Here is a 13,050-nt window from a genome sequence, read left to right as displayed (position 1 = left end):
GAAATTTTATCTCAGAGGGTAAAATACTATCTTTCATGAAATCTCACATTTACAGTAAAAGGGGCATTTCAAAAACCCTTTTGTGAGAACAGACAATGTACTCTAATGATATTTAGAAAACGTAGAACTTAGGCTCTGCCACAAATTTGGTTTTAACATGCCATGATTCATCAAGTTTTTTTCTCCATACCACATTTTAGAGAGTACTGCCTGGCAGTAAAAGAGCTCTTCTGTGCAAAAGAATGGCTGGCAATGGAAGAAAGGACCCACAGAGGACTCTACAGATCTGGGTTTCATCTGTTCTCCATGCCGGACTGCAGCAAACTTCCCAGCATGCATTGGGACCCCATGGCCTGTACCAGACTGCCATATTTAGGTAACAAAGAATTCTCCCAGCGTGTTGGAGGTTGAGAGAAATCTACCTTTTGAAAGAAACTGAGGTGTGAGCTTAAAGCTCCTAATATTTCTAGGGATTTCTAATTTTTTGTTTGAGTTCTGCCTTCCATTGTTAACTAATAGCAGAATCCTAATGCTTTCCTAATTGCACAGGTTAACATAAGGATTTATTTCATTTGCTTTAAAATAAATTAATTGTACTTTCAAATGCTGCCTGAGATCTTACCTTATTTCATAAAGGACCTTATGAGAGCTCATAACATTTTCTGGAATGTGCAGAAAAGTGTCTAAGAAGTATCTCATATTTTGTCATAGACATGAAATAAAGTGATAAAGTCCTCTTTCTTAGCCACTGACGCAGATTTTTAAGCATGCAAAAATAAGCCACGTGTTTGAAAATGCTGACCTCACAAAGCAAAAACGGAATTGCTGCATGTTGTTTTAATGAACTTTGTTTGTAAGAGAGTCTGTTGTTTTCCCCAAGCTGGTTTAATTGCCAAGAAGGAATCCTTACACATTCAAATGCAAAGAATGTTTTCCAGTTGTATTAAAAAGTTGAAAGAGGACTTAAATTTCTTAAGCACTCTCTCTCAAAATATATGTGATATCTGGATGCTCATTTAAAATGCATTTTTATCCTTTCCCCTTCAGATTATAAAAAAGAAAACATAACAAGTAAGTAACTTTGTGCCCCTGAAACCTTGTGTGTATGTAATTGGATTCGTGCATGCGTATTTACACTCCTACTTCACGATGCAGAACAGAAAGCATGATCCCACTCAGAGGGAAGATAACCATTGGAGGTCTCAGTTTATAGCTCTCTTTAGGCCATGAAGATCACCTTATTTAGTAAGTGACATTACAATTAATATCTCCCAACTCAAGGTTATTAGCCTACGTTACCCCCTACATTTCGATAAAGTAAGCCAAATTTTAAATGTCATCTTTTGATTTTGCATTCATGATTTTTGCATCATGTAATTATTTATAGATGAAGAACATTTACTTCTTCATTGAGCTAGTTCATGGTCTTTATTTGTGACAACAGATCCTTCTTTTGGAAGATGGGTATGTACGTGTGTGTTTTAAGACAGCTAATTTCCAGTATAAAGTTTATAGGCAAATCAATTGGATTTAAAAGAGTCTTCTCAAAATCTCGAGGAAAGAATTTAAAAGGACGGCTTGTAAAGGGATGTCCTAGAAACCAATTTGTATTGGGTGGTGCTTTAACCTACCAGAATGCTGAAATATTCAGGGTGAAATTAGCAAAGTTCTTTCATGTCCATTAACTTCTTCTGGCTTGAGTGTTCTAAGGCCCAAATCATATTCACTTCCGGTAACATAAGTTCCAGGTCTAATATCCTCTGCACTTGGTTAAGTGCAATGCCTGTGAGAGTGATCTTGACTTTGCTGGCTTATTTTAAGGACTAACGCTAAGAATATTAAAAGACAGAATGCTACTGCGTCCAATTGAATGACCCAGAGTTATTAAATAAGAACAGTTATAGAAAACCCCAAAAATCTATTTTTCTTGAAGCCTGTCAGACTATTCTTCCCAAACTGAAGGCATGAAAAAGAAAGATGTCAATTCTTTCTCATATGAGCAACAAAAGTTTACTTTTAGACTTTTAATTGGTGCCTGTGGTTTTGTTATCCTTCAATTGTTTATTCATCGTTCATTGAAACATTCACTGACGGTTTCTTCTGTGGAATGTGCTGATCTTTAATCCCAAATGAAACAGTAAAAGCAATAAAAAATTCATCTATATTTCTAGCTTTTACACAGATTACAAAGGATTTTTGAGGAGCACAAATTAACTACAATAAACTAATTTTCTAGACTCAAAAAGAGTTTTATGAAATGTTTGGTACATGTAAGAGAATGAGCTCTACATGTCATAAGCTAATCATTTCATTTGCAAACCCATGGTGGAAAGTGTCTAAAAGTATACTCCTCAAGTGAAATGCAATTATTGTTAAAGAAATTGACTTTATATCTTCAGGTAGGTCCATAGGTGAGCAGAGAAGGCAACCTTATTGGGAGAGTGTTCCATATTCTTTAGGAAGGAAGGTGTAAAGTCCTCAAATATTTTTGAGTGTTTCTTGATCTCTGAGTAAACCAGAGAAATTTGTTTCTCTGTTACCAGTTCACTTTGAGGGATTATACTGAAGATACTTATCATTAGTTTATTCTTTGCATTATTTTCTTCTCTCTTGAATATAAAAACTAGAATTTCAGGATTTTTCATGTTTTTGACTTATTTTGCTGAACTTAAATATCTTTTTGAGAGTTTAATGCTTTTGTGCTGTTTACATTATTTGTCAGCTAAGCAGACATTTCACTATTCCTGTCTTTTGAGGGACTTCACATACATCATTACAGAATCTTTCTTCTCTTGTTTCAAAGCTTCTGCAGAAAAAATTACAATCTGGTTTAATTGTTGGAATGATGATTTGCTGTTCTCTTTAATTAGCTTTTTCCCCTTCCATCTTTACTCTCTCTATATATATGGCAAGCAAGTGAGTACATGCCCAGATCCAGGCAAACTAATCAGTGCGTTATGTGCATTCTCTCTCTTAATGTCCCCAACAACACTATGAAATTAGGTAGGGTTTCATTTTACAGACAAGTAAATTCAGGAAAGCGAGATTAAGCAACTTGCATAAATTCACCCATCTAGAAGGGGTTGAGCAAGGATTTGAACCCAAATCTGTCTGATTCGAGGTCTTCTGAAGAGCCTGATTTCTTAATTGTTATACTCGATGCCACTTTGTTGTCAGTAATTTTTTTAATTTCCAAGACCTCATGTGTAATAAAGCTTAACTGACCCATTTTTTAATAGATACCACCATCTTTTCACATTCTGTTATAACTGATTATTCTTAAGGAGGTCCAATTCTTAAAAATTTTGTTGTTCTCAATTTTAAATCACCCAGGTAATCTGATTATTTGAATTTTTACCATTATGTCCAAAAATCATTTTTCATAACTAATTACAATTTTGTTCACAAATGAAATCATAAGGATTTGTGTATGTATATATGCAACTCCTTGAATTATTTAGTCATTTGAAATGTTGGTTGGGTAAATTTTTGTGGTATATTAAATTTACTAGTTTGCAGAACCTTTGAGTTGGAAGTGTCTTTAACAGTTAACTCCAACCTCTCCACAATGAAAGAATCTTTTCTAATGCATCTCCACCAGATGACCTTCCCTTGTCCCATGTGAATTCATCCCTTCATTGATTGTAAGTTCATTCGAATGTGGAGCACATTAATTATTAGAGTATTTTCAGCTTATACAGAACTAACATATGGTCCCTTATAATTTCCAACCACTAACCTTAGTTCTGTTCCTTTGATTCATCTTTCACAGGACAACCCTTAAAAGATTTAGAGACAGCTACCCTGCCTGTCTGTAATCTCCTGGTCAAATGGAATATGTCCCATTTTTTCAATCTTTTTCTTCTCTAATCTGACTTCCAAAACCATCACCTCCGTATTTCCCCTTCAATGATTGCATGTGAGCTTGAAGAATATTCAGATTGAATACAATATTCAGAACATGATCTGCTCAGAATTCTGATGCAACCATGATTACACTGAAATAATATCATGCTAGCTACTCAACAACCAGATGACCTTAATAGTCTCCATATACACTTATAGGTTTAGTCATTTCGTTGATTTGATTCCTAACAATTTTTTTCCACTAGATGAATCTAATTCTTAATTATTTTTTCAAATTCTTCTTGCATTTCCAATAATTTTGGCCTTATATATCTGGCCACCATGTTTTATGAGGCATAGTTATTTATGATAGTTTATCCTGTCCTTTTATCCTTACGAAATGTCACCCTTGTCCTATTTTAGTAACTTTAAATTTCTCTATCTGGCTTTAATGTAATCCTTCTTCCTATTAATCTTACTGTTTTGTTTCTCCTTTTTCCTTTTCCTTATTTTTTGCTAGTCATTATGTCTCTACCATTTTTCCTTTTCCATGGTTTTGGTGATTACTATTTTTCTAGTGGTTAGTGAAAGTCAGATACCAACTATTTCTACATATAAAAGACCTCTATTTCTCATTTTCCCCATTCCATGAGACTTTTAGAATCTTCAGTGAAATTTTCAGAATGTTATTTTCTTCTTTACTCCCCCAGCACCATTAGTTTTCTTCTTGCCAAATGTCTCTCTCTGTTCTCATTTAGAGAATTAGAGACAAAATACCCAGTCATTCCATCATTATCCATTTAGATTTAACACATATATGTATCAATATTTTTTTCTTCCCACTCTTTATCCTTTGTCTTTTCCTCTTCATCTTTAAGTGTCTTTCTGATTCCATTGCTAGCTGGAGTCCTCCCATGTATTTCCTCAGATAGGTTCTTGGGTGATGGAGCCTCTGATCCTAGCATATCTTCAAATAGCTTTCCTTTACCTGGATAGTTGAATAATATATTAAGCTGGATATAGAATTCAGTAGTCTACAGATGGTAATTCTAGCTTCCACTTTTAGAAATAAGTAGTCTGATGTGAGCCTGGTTATTTTTCCTGGAAATAATTTGTTCTGTCTAGATAGAAACTTTTAGATTTTCTCTTGATCTTTGGTATCTCTATGGTGGAGATTCTATATAATGGTGTGCATTCAGTGGTGTCACTTTGGTAGCTTGAAATCAGTCATGGTAGAATATTTATACCATGGAAATCAGGGTAGGTTTGACTTTCTAAAGCACAAAGTTGATCATGCTACTCTGCTGCTTAAAACTCTCCAATGATTCTCCCTATTGAAAAGTCCAAATTATTTAACTTGGTATGCAAAGCCCTTGAGGACCTAGACCTGATCTCTACAGCCTTACTTATAGACACTTCCCATCTGAAACAATGAAACTTTTAGGTGTACTTTTAGGAAAGCACCATGACTGCTTGATTTGGCCCTGAAACATGCTATTCTCTCTTTCCAGGGTTCTACTACCTCAGCCTCAATTCTCCCCACCCCCTTCCTCCCTTCCACACCACATACACCTTCAACTGGTTATTGCCTACTCACCCTTTATAGTTAACTTACCCAGAAAGAAAACTTAGCCAGTGTACCTAAATCTGGAACTGGAACTGCCCCTGGGTGTTCACAAAGCAACCTGTTCTTATCACTCTTGCAACATTTCTTATATTGCATTGTAATTGTCCATTTACTAATTTGTTCCCGGTTAATTACTTTAACGCAAAGACTCCTCATGCCCAACACAATGTTCCCAACACTTAACAAGTAATAGTAATGTAGTGAATGAATTAATGTACGGATGAATGAGTGAATAAAACTCCCCTACAGTTCAGAAGAAAAGGATAAAGAGATCAAATTGACAAGTGAAAAGATAAAAAGGGAAAGAGAATGGAGATCCAAACTGATAATCCATGTAGCTCTTAAGAAGTCCAGAGCAAATAGACCAGAAGCAATAATTAAGAAATAACAAAACTATCCTGAAAGGAAGAAATATTTAAATCCATAGAACAAAACTATTGTTCAGTCCATGCCAATTCTTACATTCTAAAAATAAATCCTACTTAGTCATAATGGATTATCCTTTTAATATATTATTAAAATCTTTATATTATATGATATTTTTGAGGTAATTCTCCTTTATATTTATTAATGAGGTTTAACTATCACTTTTAGGAGAAATTCCTCACATAGTATACATGGCATAAACTGCTCTACAAAATCCAAATACAAAAATAGTCACTTCTCCCTGTCCCTAAATAATTTTTCCTGCTTTGTTATTTGCAGAAAGCTCTGCTCTCCACCCTAAGTACCCCTTCCCCTCTCACCTTGGATTGACTAAGAAATCTCTGGCTTTCAAACCAGCCATAGAGGGACCTGGGAAGTCTGATGCTGACACTTGATGAAACCTGCTGTCTTGGTTCTGCACACATGTTTTACTGCTGAGCTGATGGTTTTCCAGTTCCAGGTGCTTGCTTGAGTCATGGCAGTGGTCAAGCATGGCCTCCACAGGCTTCAAAACCACTTGCTTAGCCATTGGTGCCACTGGTGCCATTGGTGCCCAGGGCAAAATCACTGTCTGCTCCTAGCCAAGGAGTCCTACAAGGACCGTCAATTCACTCTCTACTTTTGCAAGTAACTATTTTAAATGGCTTTAGGCATCTCCTGGGATCAAGTTTTTCTTTTGACTTTTTGATGTGATATGCTATATTAAATGCACTTCCTTATATTAACTCATTATTATCTTACTATGTGATTGCCATCAAGTTGCTATTATTTCAGTTAGTATTTTTTTTTCCATCTATGTTCTATATTCTACTTTCTAATATTCTAAACTTGCCAGGTTTTGATATTAGTATTATAGTAACTTCCTAAAAAGAGTTTGAAGATTTATTTGTTATTAGAACATATAATATATGTATATTTTATCTCTTCCAAGATTGAATGTGTTCATAATTCTATAATGACTTCTAAAATGAATTTTCTGCTTTTGACTATATTTAGGTTTTCAAATTTGGTAATTAATATGTTCCTATTATTTTCCTTAAGGTTTCAAATATATAATTGCAAAATTATTTATTACCCTTTTTATGATCTTTGAATCTGTTGTCATAACTCCTTTCTCATTCTTTATTTGTATGTTTGTGCTTTTCCTAATATTAAAACTAAAATTCCACTGGTTAGACTACCAGTGTATGCGGTCGGGGTTACTGTTTCTAGGGGGAGTGGCGGCCGGTAGCCGAGCCCTCAGCTCTCGGGGCTGCTTAAAGGGTACCGGCGGCGGGGGCTCTTTCCCGGAGGCGAGGGCGAGGCGGAGGACGTGGCCAAGGTCCTCGGCGAGAGGCGTGCAAGGTGTGGAGGGCGGCGATAAGGACAAAAAACACTCTTCATCCAGTAGGAGTATGCGCCAAAGAGATTTATTCAGGGGTGATTACAGGTTATATAGGCTGGTAAGAGGGGCAGGGCTGGAAAGGAGGTGAAGTAGCCTAAAATGGCAATATTGAAGGGAGAGGGGCTAGGATTGGTTCTGAGAGGACGCAGGAGCCGTTGCAACGGGCGGGGGTTGTTTTGGCCACGGTGCATGCGCACTGGCGGTGGCAGGAGTGGCCTTGGCACCAGGGAGTGAGTGGGTAAGATAAGGTAGTGGGGAAAGGGCAGTTGGGAGAAAGGCGGTTTCCTCCGGCAAGCCTCCCCTGCCAGTGGCATTTTGGGTGAGGAAAAGGGAGCTGCCTTGACCCCGCTCCCCAGGCTCGGGGGGCTGCAGAGGGCACTCACGCCCGTACCTACTACCCTCCCCAGGGGGTGATCAGGTCCCCTGGCCCAGGCCTGGCAAGCTGAGGCACAAGCTCAGCTACCCGCAAGTGTATAAATATTTATAAGACCACTACTGACTTATTTTTCAGTTCTATCATTTGTTGTATGTGTATTCTAACTTATTAATTTATGCTTGTACATGGCTTTTATTTTCTCACTTATTTTCCTTTATTTTTTCCTTTTTATAGTTATTGTGCCTTTTCCAGAATCTTGAGTTAACTCGTTCACTGTCATTCTATTTATGGAAGTAGATAAAGCTATGAGTTTATAATTGAGCACAGCTTTGCCCAAATCCCATACATAACTACTGTATTACTTTCTAATTCGTAATATGGTTACATTTCACTTTTTGATCCAAAAGTTATTGATTTTTATGTCCTATTGGATTTTAGTTCATCTATATCATTACTTACATTCTGATCCAAGAGTAGATCTGCATAATTTCTGCTTTATTTACTGAGACATATCTCTGTGGCCTGACATAAGATCATTTCTATTAGTATCCCACAAATATTTGAAAAGAATGTTTCTTCTTTCTTTTTAAGGTACAAATTTCATTCATAGTTATTAAACATTCTCATTGATTATATCATTAAAATGCTATGTATAAATGTTTTCTGTCTTTACTCAATCTATTAAGAAGATTTAAAATATAATTAACAAGGTTGTTTTATTAGATATGCAATGAACTTTGCACCCTACAGAGTGATGTGAGCATGGTATCTTTTGGTTTCCAGCAGTAATGCAGGTTCTACCTTGTTTATATATTGCATTGATCTTTTTAATAGAAATTTGACAGGAATCCAATTTATAGATGGACTAACTTCTGCTCAATTGTGTCCTAATATATTCATTTTTCATCATCTTCCATTAATTTTATTCTGCTTATAGATCAGCAGTAAATGTATATAAAAGCTCAGTTCTAGCCAATCCTGACCTCAGGTATAATTACAGTAAAATATTTTACTTAATAATTTAATAGTTTTCATGACTGCTGTCAGGTCATAAACAATATGGTTCAGGGTAAAGAACATTAGCCTAGGACCTGCACCTGTCATGGAAAAAAAAAAATACTTCCTCTCTCTGAGACTCATCTTTGAAATTCTAGGACTCTATAATCTGGACTTATCTACAACTGAACCTTTCTGGATTCCTACATTTGTACCTTTATAGATATATAATCAGGAGAACCAGACATATAAAAATTTATTTTTAAAATTAAATTTAGTTTACAAATTGCTTGAATATAAAAATTGCTTCTCAAAGACTTGAGCATGAATGAAGAGAGTTATCTTTATTTTCTTACAGCATTCCCACCAGTGACATCCTCGAAGCCGAGTGTGGACATTCCAAGCTTGCCTTCTTCCTCCTCATCTACCTTCTCTGTCTCACCTACCTACTCCATGACTGTAATAATTTCCATCATGTCCAGCTTCGCCATATTTGCACTTCTCACCATAGCTACTCTTTATTGTTGCCGAAGGCGAAAACAGTGGAAAAATAAGAAACGGTGAGATTCTAGTTTAGGGTTAACACCCATAACAGTATTCTTAAAACCTATGTCCCTAGCATGGGAATTAGGGGTGGGAGGAGGAATATACACTATGCTACCAATCTCTTAATGACATCTATCACTCTGCTTAAAATTAAGCCCCCTCCCCTCCACAAGCTCAAAAAATATCACTAGCTTACTACATAAGATCACATGCCCTGTGGTAAGTTTTCACAACAGACAGAATCTAAACAATAATCTGGAAGGAAAAAAAAGGTTATTCCTGCTCGCTCCTTCCTCCTTGCTCCTGCTGCCAAGGTGAATAGTGACAAAATTCCTGAGAAAGCATGCCTTTTGACTCTAAACCAAACAAATGATTCATTGTTCCAAAACTGAAGGATCTTTGGCTGCCTTAGTATAATTTGTTTTGTTTTCTCCCAAATGACATAGCTCTTAGAATATAAGTTGGAGTACATAGATCTTAACTGGCCTTGAGCTCTTTATTGACCTTATTTGCAGAGAATCAGCAGCTGTGACCCTCACCACCCTTCCTTCTGAGCTCTTGCTGGACAGACTTCATCCCAACCCCATGTACCAGAGGATGCCGCTCCTCCTGAATCCCAAATTACTCAGCTTGGAGTATCCAAGGAATAACATTGAATATGTGAAAGATATCGGAGAGGGAGCATTTGGAAGGGTCTTTCAAGCAAGGTAAAATTACTCATGTAAAAAAATTTCTCCATTGAAATACGTTGTCCCTGAAAAGGTACCAGATTATTACCTTGATGTATATATATTATGTATAATCATTATCAAATGGGTTGTCTTCATATTATTGACCATCTTTGTATTGTGTACTATACTTTGAATCTTTATAATTTTCATTCCATGCTGGAAAATAGAATGATGTATATGGAGAGAATATATTTTATTACATTTTAACGAAGTAACTTACAGGAAATGTAAATGTATCTTCATTTATACAATGTTCAAATCACAAGCAATTAGTAGTGTTGCAATCACCTTTCCTTTACAGAAAAAAAATTCTCATACATTTTCATAATTTCTTACATTATTTTCAGTAAACAATTCTCAGATTTACTCCTCTTTCGTGTTCTATTGCTGTGTTCTCCATTTAAAATTTACTTTGAATTAGCATTTTGATTGAAGAGCACAGATAATAAATAGATATTCATGGAATGGTAAAACAGAACAGGGAAAAATAATGCAAACATGCAGGAAAACAATAAGCTCAAGAAAAGAGTCTGTATCATGACCAACACCAGCCCATATAGCATCTCTGTGTGAATTGGAATAAATACCCTTTCCTCATGGATGGAGCTACACAGACAGACAGCCAGGACAGAGAACATGGACCCAGTTTTAATCACCAACTCTTCTTTTGGTCTGGTGCCTTTATAGAGGGTACAAACTTATCTCCACTTATGGTGATCTTTGAATGGAGGTTACATGAATTTAAAAAAAATTAAAATCTCACACAAATTGAGAACACAAACTACGCAAGATACCACTTTAGGCCCTATGGGAGATATAAAGAGGAATAAATCATGGCCCCTGCCTTCAAGGAATTTAGATTCTAGCCAGGGATGAAGGGGCTGGAATAGTAATGATAATCCCATTGGGTCTGCATGTGCTAGAATTCCTGTAATTTATAGATAAAACGTTTTCCAATGCATTGCTCTATGTTGAAAATAGCCCCAGGGATTTTTATGACTTATGCAGAGCTTTAAGTATGACCTACTGTTGGCATATTTCCTTGATTCAGTGGCTCTGGGAAGCACTGCATAAGTGGATGATATGTGCAAATGTAGGTATGTATAATGTTCCTTAACTTTAGTTTTTTTCCTAAATAAATTTGCCCCCACCCCCACCCCCAGGGCTCCTGGCTTACTTCCCTGTGAACCTTTCACCATGGTGGCGGTGAAGATGCTCAAAGAAGAGGCCTCGGCAGACATGCAAGCTGACTTTCAGAGGGAGGCAGCTCTCATGGCAGAATTTGATAACCCTAACATTGTGAAACTCTTAGGTATGAGAATATATGTGAGAAAATTTATTTAATCCGAAAATGGAGACTTCTAAGTTTTTCCTCCTTTGCACTACAGAATTTTTCAGTTTCTTTATTTATGCTTTCTCCTTTGCTTCTGGATCAGAGAGATGTCTCTGCTCCTTTCCAAGGCTAGCCCCTTCGCCTAGAACTTAACACTCATTTTATCCCACCCCTTGTAGGGCATCATTTAATGAATTGTCCCTTTTTAATCTCATCATTTCAATTTTTCTCTCTTTGCTGTCTCCTCCCCTTGCATAAAAATGCCTCAAATTTCCCATTAGTAAAGAATCTTCCATTGACACCACTTCCCCATCACAGAATTTATCAATATCTGACAGTCTATATAATATTTTGCTCATTTATTTTGTTTCTTGTCTGTCTCCCTTAACTAAAATGGTATGAGGGCAGAAATTTGTCTGTTTTGTTTCTTACTACATCACCATTTATTCATATATTTAACACACATTTAGTGAATACTATATTAGCAAACATTCTACTGGGGGAGACAAATAATAAAGAGAAACATTCAAATGCTGGACATCAAACATGGGAGTATTTTGGAGTATAAGCTAAAATTTGAGATGGGTTGGGGAGGGAAGACCTCAATGAAAGTTTATGTAAAGCCCTGACAGAAGTAAAGGACTAACCATGTGGGTGTCTTGGGAAGAACATTCCAGAAAGAAGGAAAAGCATGTGCAGAGTTCCTGAAGCAAGAACTTTTCTGGTGTGCTTGAGGAATAGCAAGAAGATGAATGTGGCTGGAGCAAAGTGAAAGAGGGGAGCGTTTGTAGAAGATGAGATCAAAGAGGTAATGGAGGAGATGGCAGATTATATCAGGCCCTATTAAGAACTTTGGCTTTTATTCTGGGTAAAGTGGGAAGCAAATGGAGGGTTTTGAATCAAGAAGTGACATGACATGACACAATTTTTTGGACTCACAGCTACTTTGTTGAGCATAGTCTATAAGAAAGCAACGAAAGCAGAAAGACAATAAGAGGAGATTGCAATAATGCAGAAAGATAAGTTGGTGGCATGGACCGTGTTGCTGGTAATGAGGACAGTGAGAAGTGATAGGGTTCCTTGTATAATTTGAAGGTAGGTCCGAAGAATTTGCTGTCAGACCAAATATGGGATACACAAAAAAGAAAGGAGTCATGGATTGGGACCAAGATTTTTGCAGCTCAAAGAATGGAGCTAAAATGGAGGTGCTTTTTACTGAGATGGGCAAGATGATGAAGGAACAAGTTCCTTTTGTGGGGGGATCAGAAATTCATTTTAAGACATGATGTGTTGTGATATTATTTCAACATCCAGAGAAGAGAAGGAGGCAGGTGACATGGAGGACTACAGTTAAGGAAAGATGACCTCGTTGCACATATAAACTTAAAGTCAGTAGCCTAAACATAGCATTTAAACCACGAGGCTTGGGAAAGACACCAAAGGGTGGGAAAAGAAAGGCAGAGAAGAGGTCCAGAGACTTAGTGTTGGAGTGCTCCAACATTTAGCATTGGGAAGGGGAGGAACAAGCAAAACAGACTGAGAAAGAAGAGTCAGTGAAGTAGATGGAATTCCAGAGTGTGTTATCCTGGAAGCCAAATGAAGTATTTTAAAGTGGCAAAAGTTGCCATTATACAAACAACAAATAAAGTTAGAGAAGGACTGTAACATGACCTTAGATTTGGAGACATGGAGGTCATCAGTAACCCTGATTAAAAGTAGTTTCTGAGGGATGATGGGGGCAAGAGTGAATGGCAGTGAGTTCAAAAGAGAATAGGGGGAGAAAAA

The 13,050-nt window shown here is 36.7% G+C and overlaps 1 protein-coding gene across 5 annotated transcripts in view; it reads left to right on the top strand.

The window, feature by feature from the left end:
* MUSK (muscle associated receptor tyrosine kinase) overlaps window positions 1-13,050 on the top strand; it is a 138,525-nt gene that overhangs the window by 120,404 nt on the left and 5,071 nt on the right. For 4 of the 5 annotated variants that reach the window (XM_037797580.1, XM_037797578.1, XM_037797579.1 and 1 more), the window contains 4 exons: window positions 201-376; window positions 9,014-9,215; window positions 9,717-9,908; window positions 11,096-11,244. In XM_037797580.1, coding sequence (XP_037653508.1) covers window positions 201-376; window positions 9,014-9,215; window positions 9,717-9,908; window positions 11,096-11,244 — 719 coding nt within the window. Of the gene's footprint in view, window positions 1-200; window positions 377-1,047; window positions 1,072-9,013; window positions 9,216-9,716; window positions 9,909-11,095; window positions 11,245-13,050 lie in introns of all 5 variants that reach the window. The other variant, XM_037797577.1, reaches the window with a different exon arrangement.

Source organism: Choloepus didactylus, chromosome 10 (assembly GCF_015220235.1).
Source record: "Choloepus didactylus isolate mChoDid1 chromosome 10, mChoDid1.pri, whole genome shotgun sequence".
Classification (NCBI taxonomy): Eukaryota; Metazoa; Chordata; class Mammalia; order Pilosa; family Megalonychidae; genus Choloepus; species Choloepus didactylus.
Note: the sequence above shows the minus strand (reverse complement) of the source record. Positions and strands in the feature narration are given on the sequence as shown.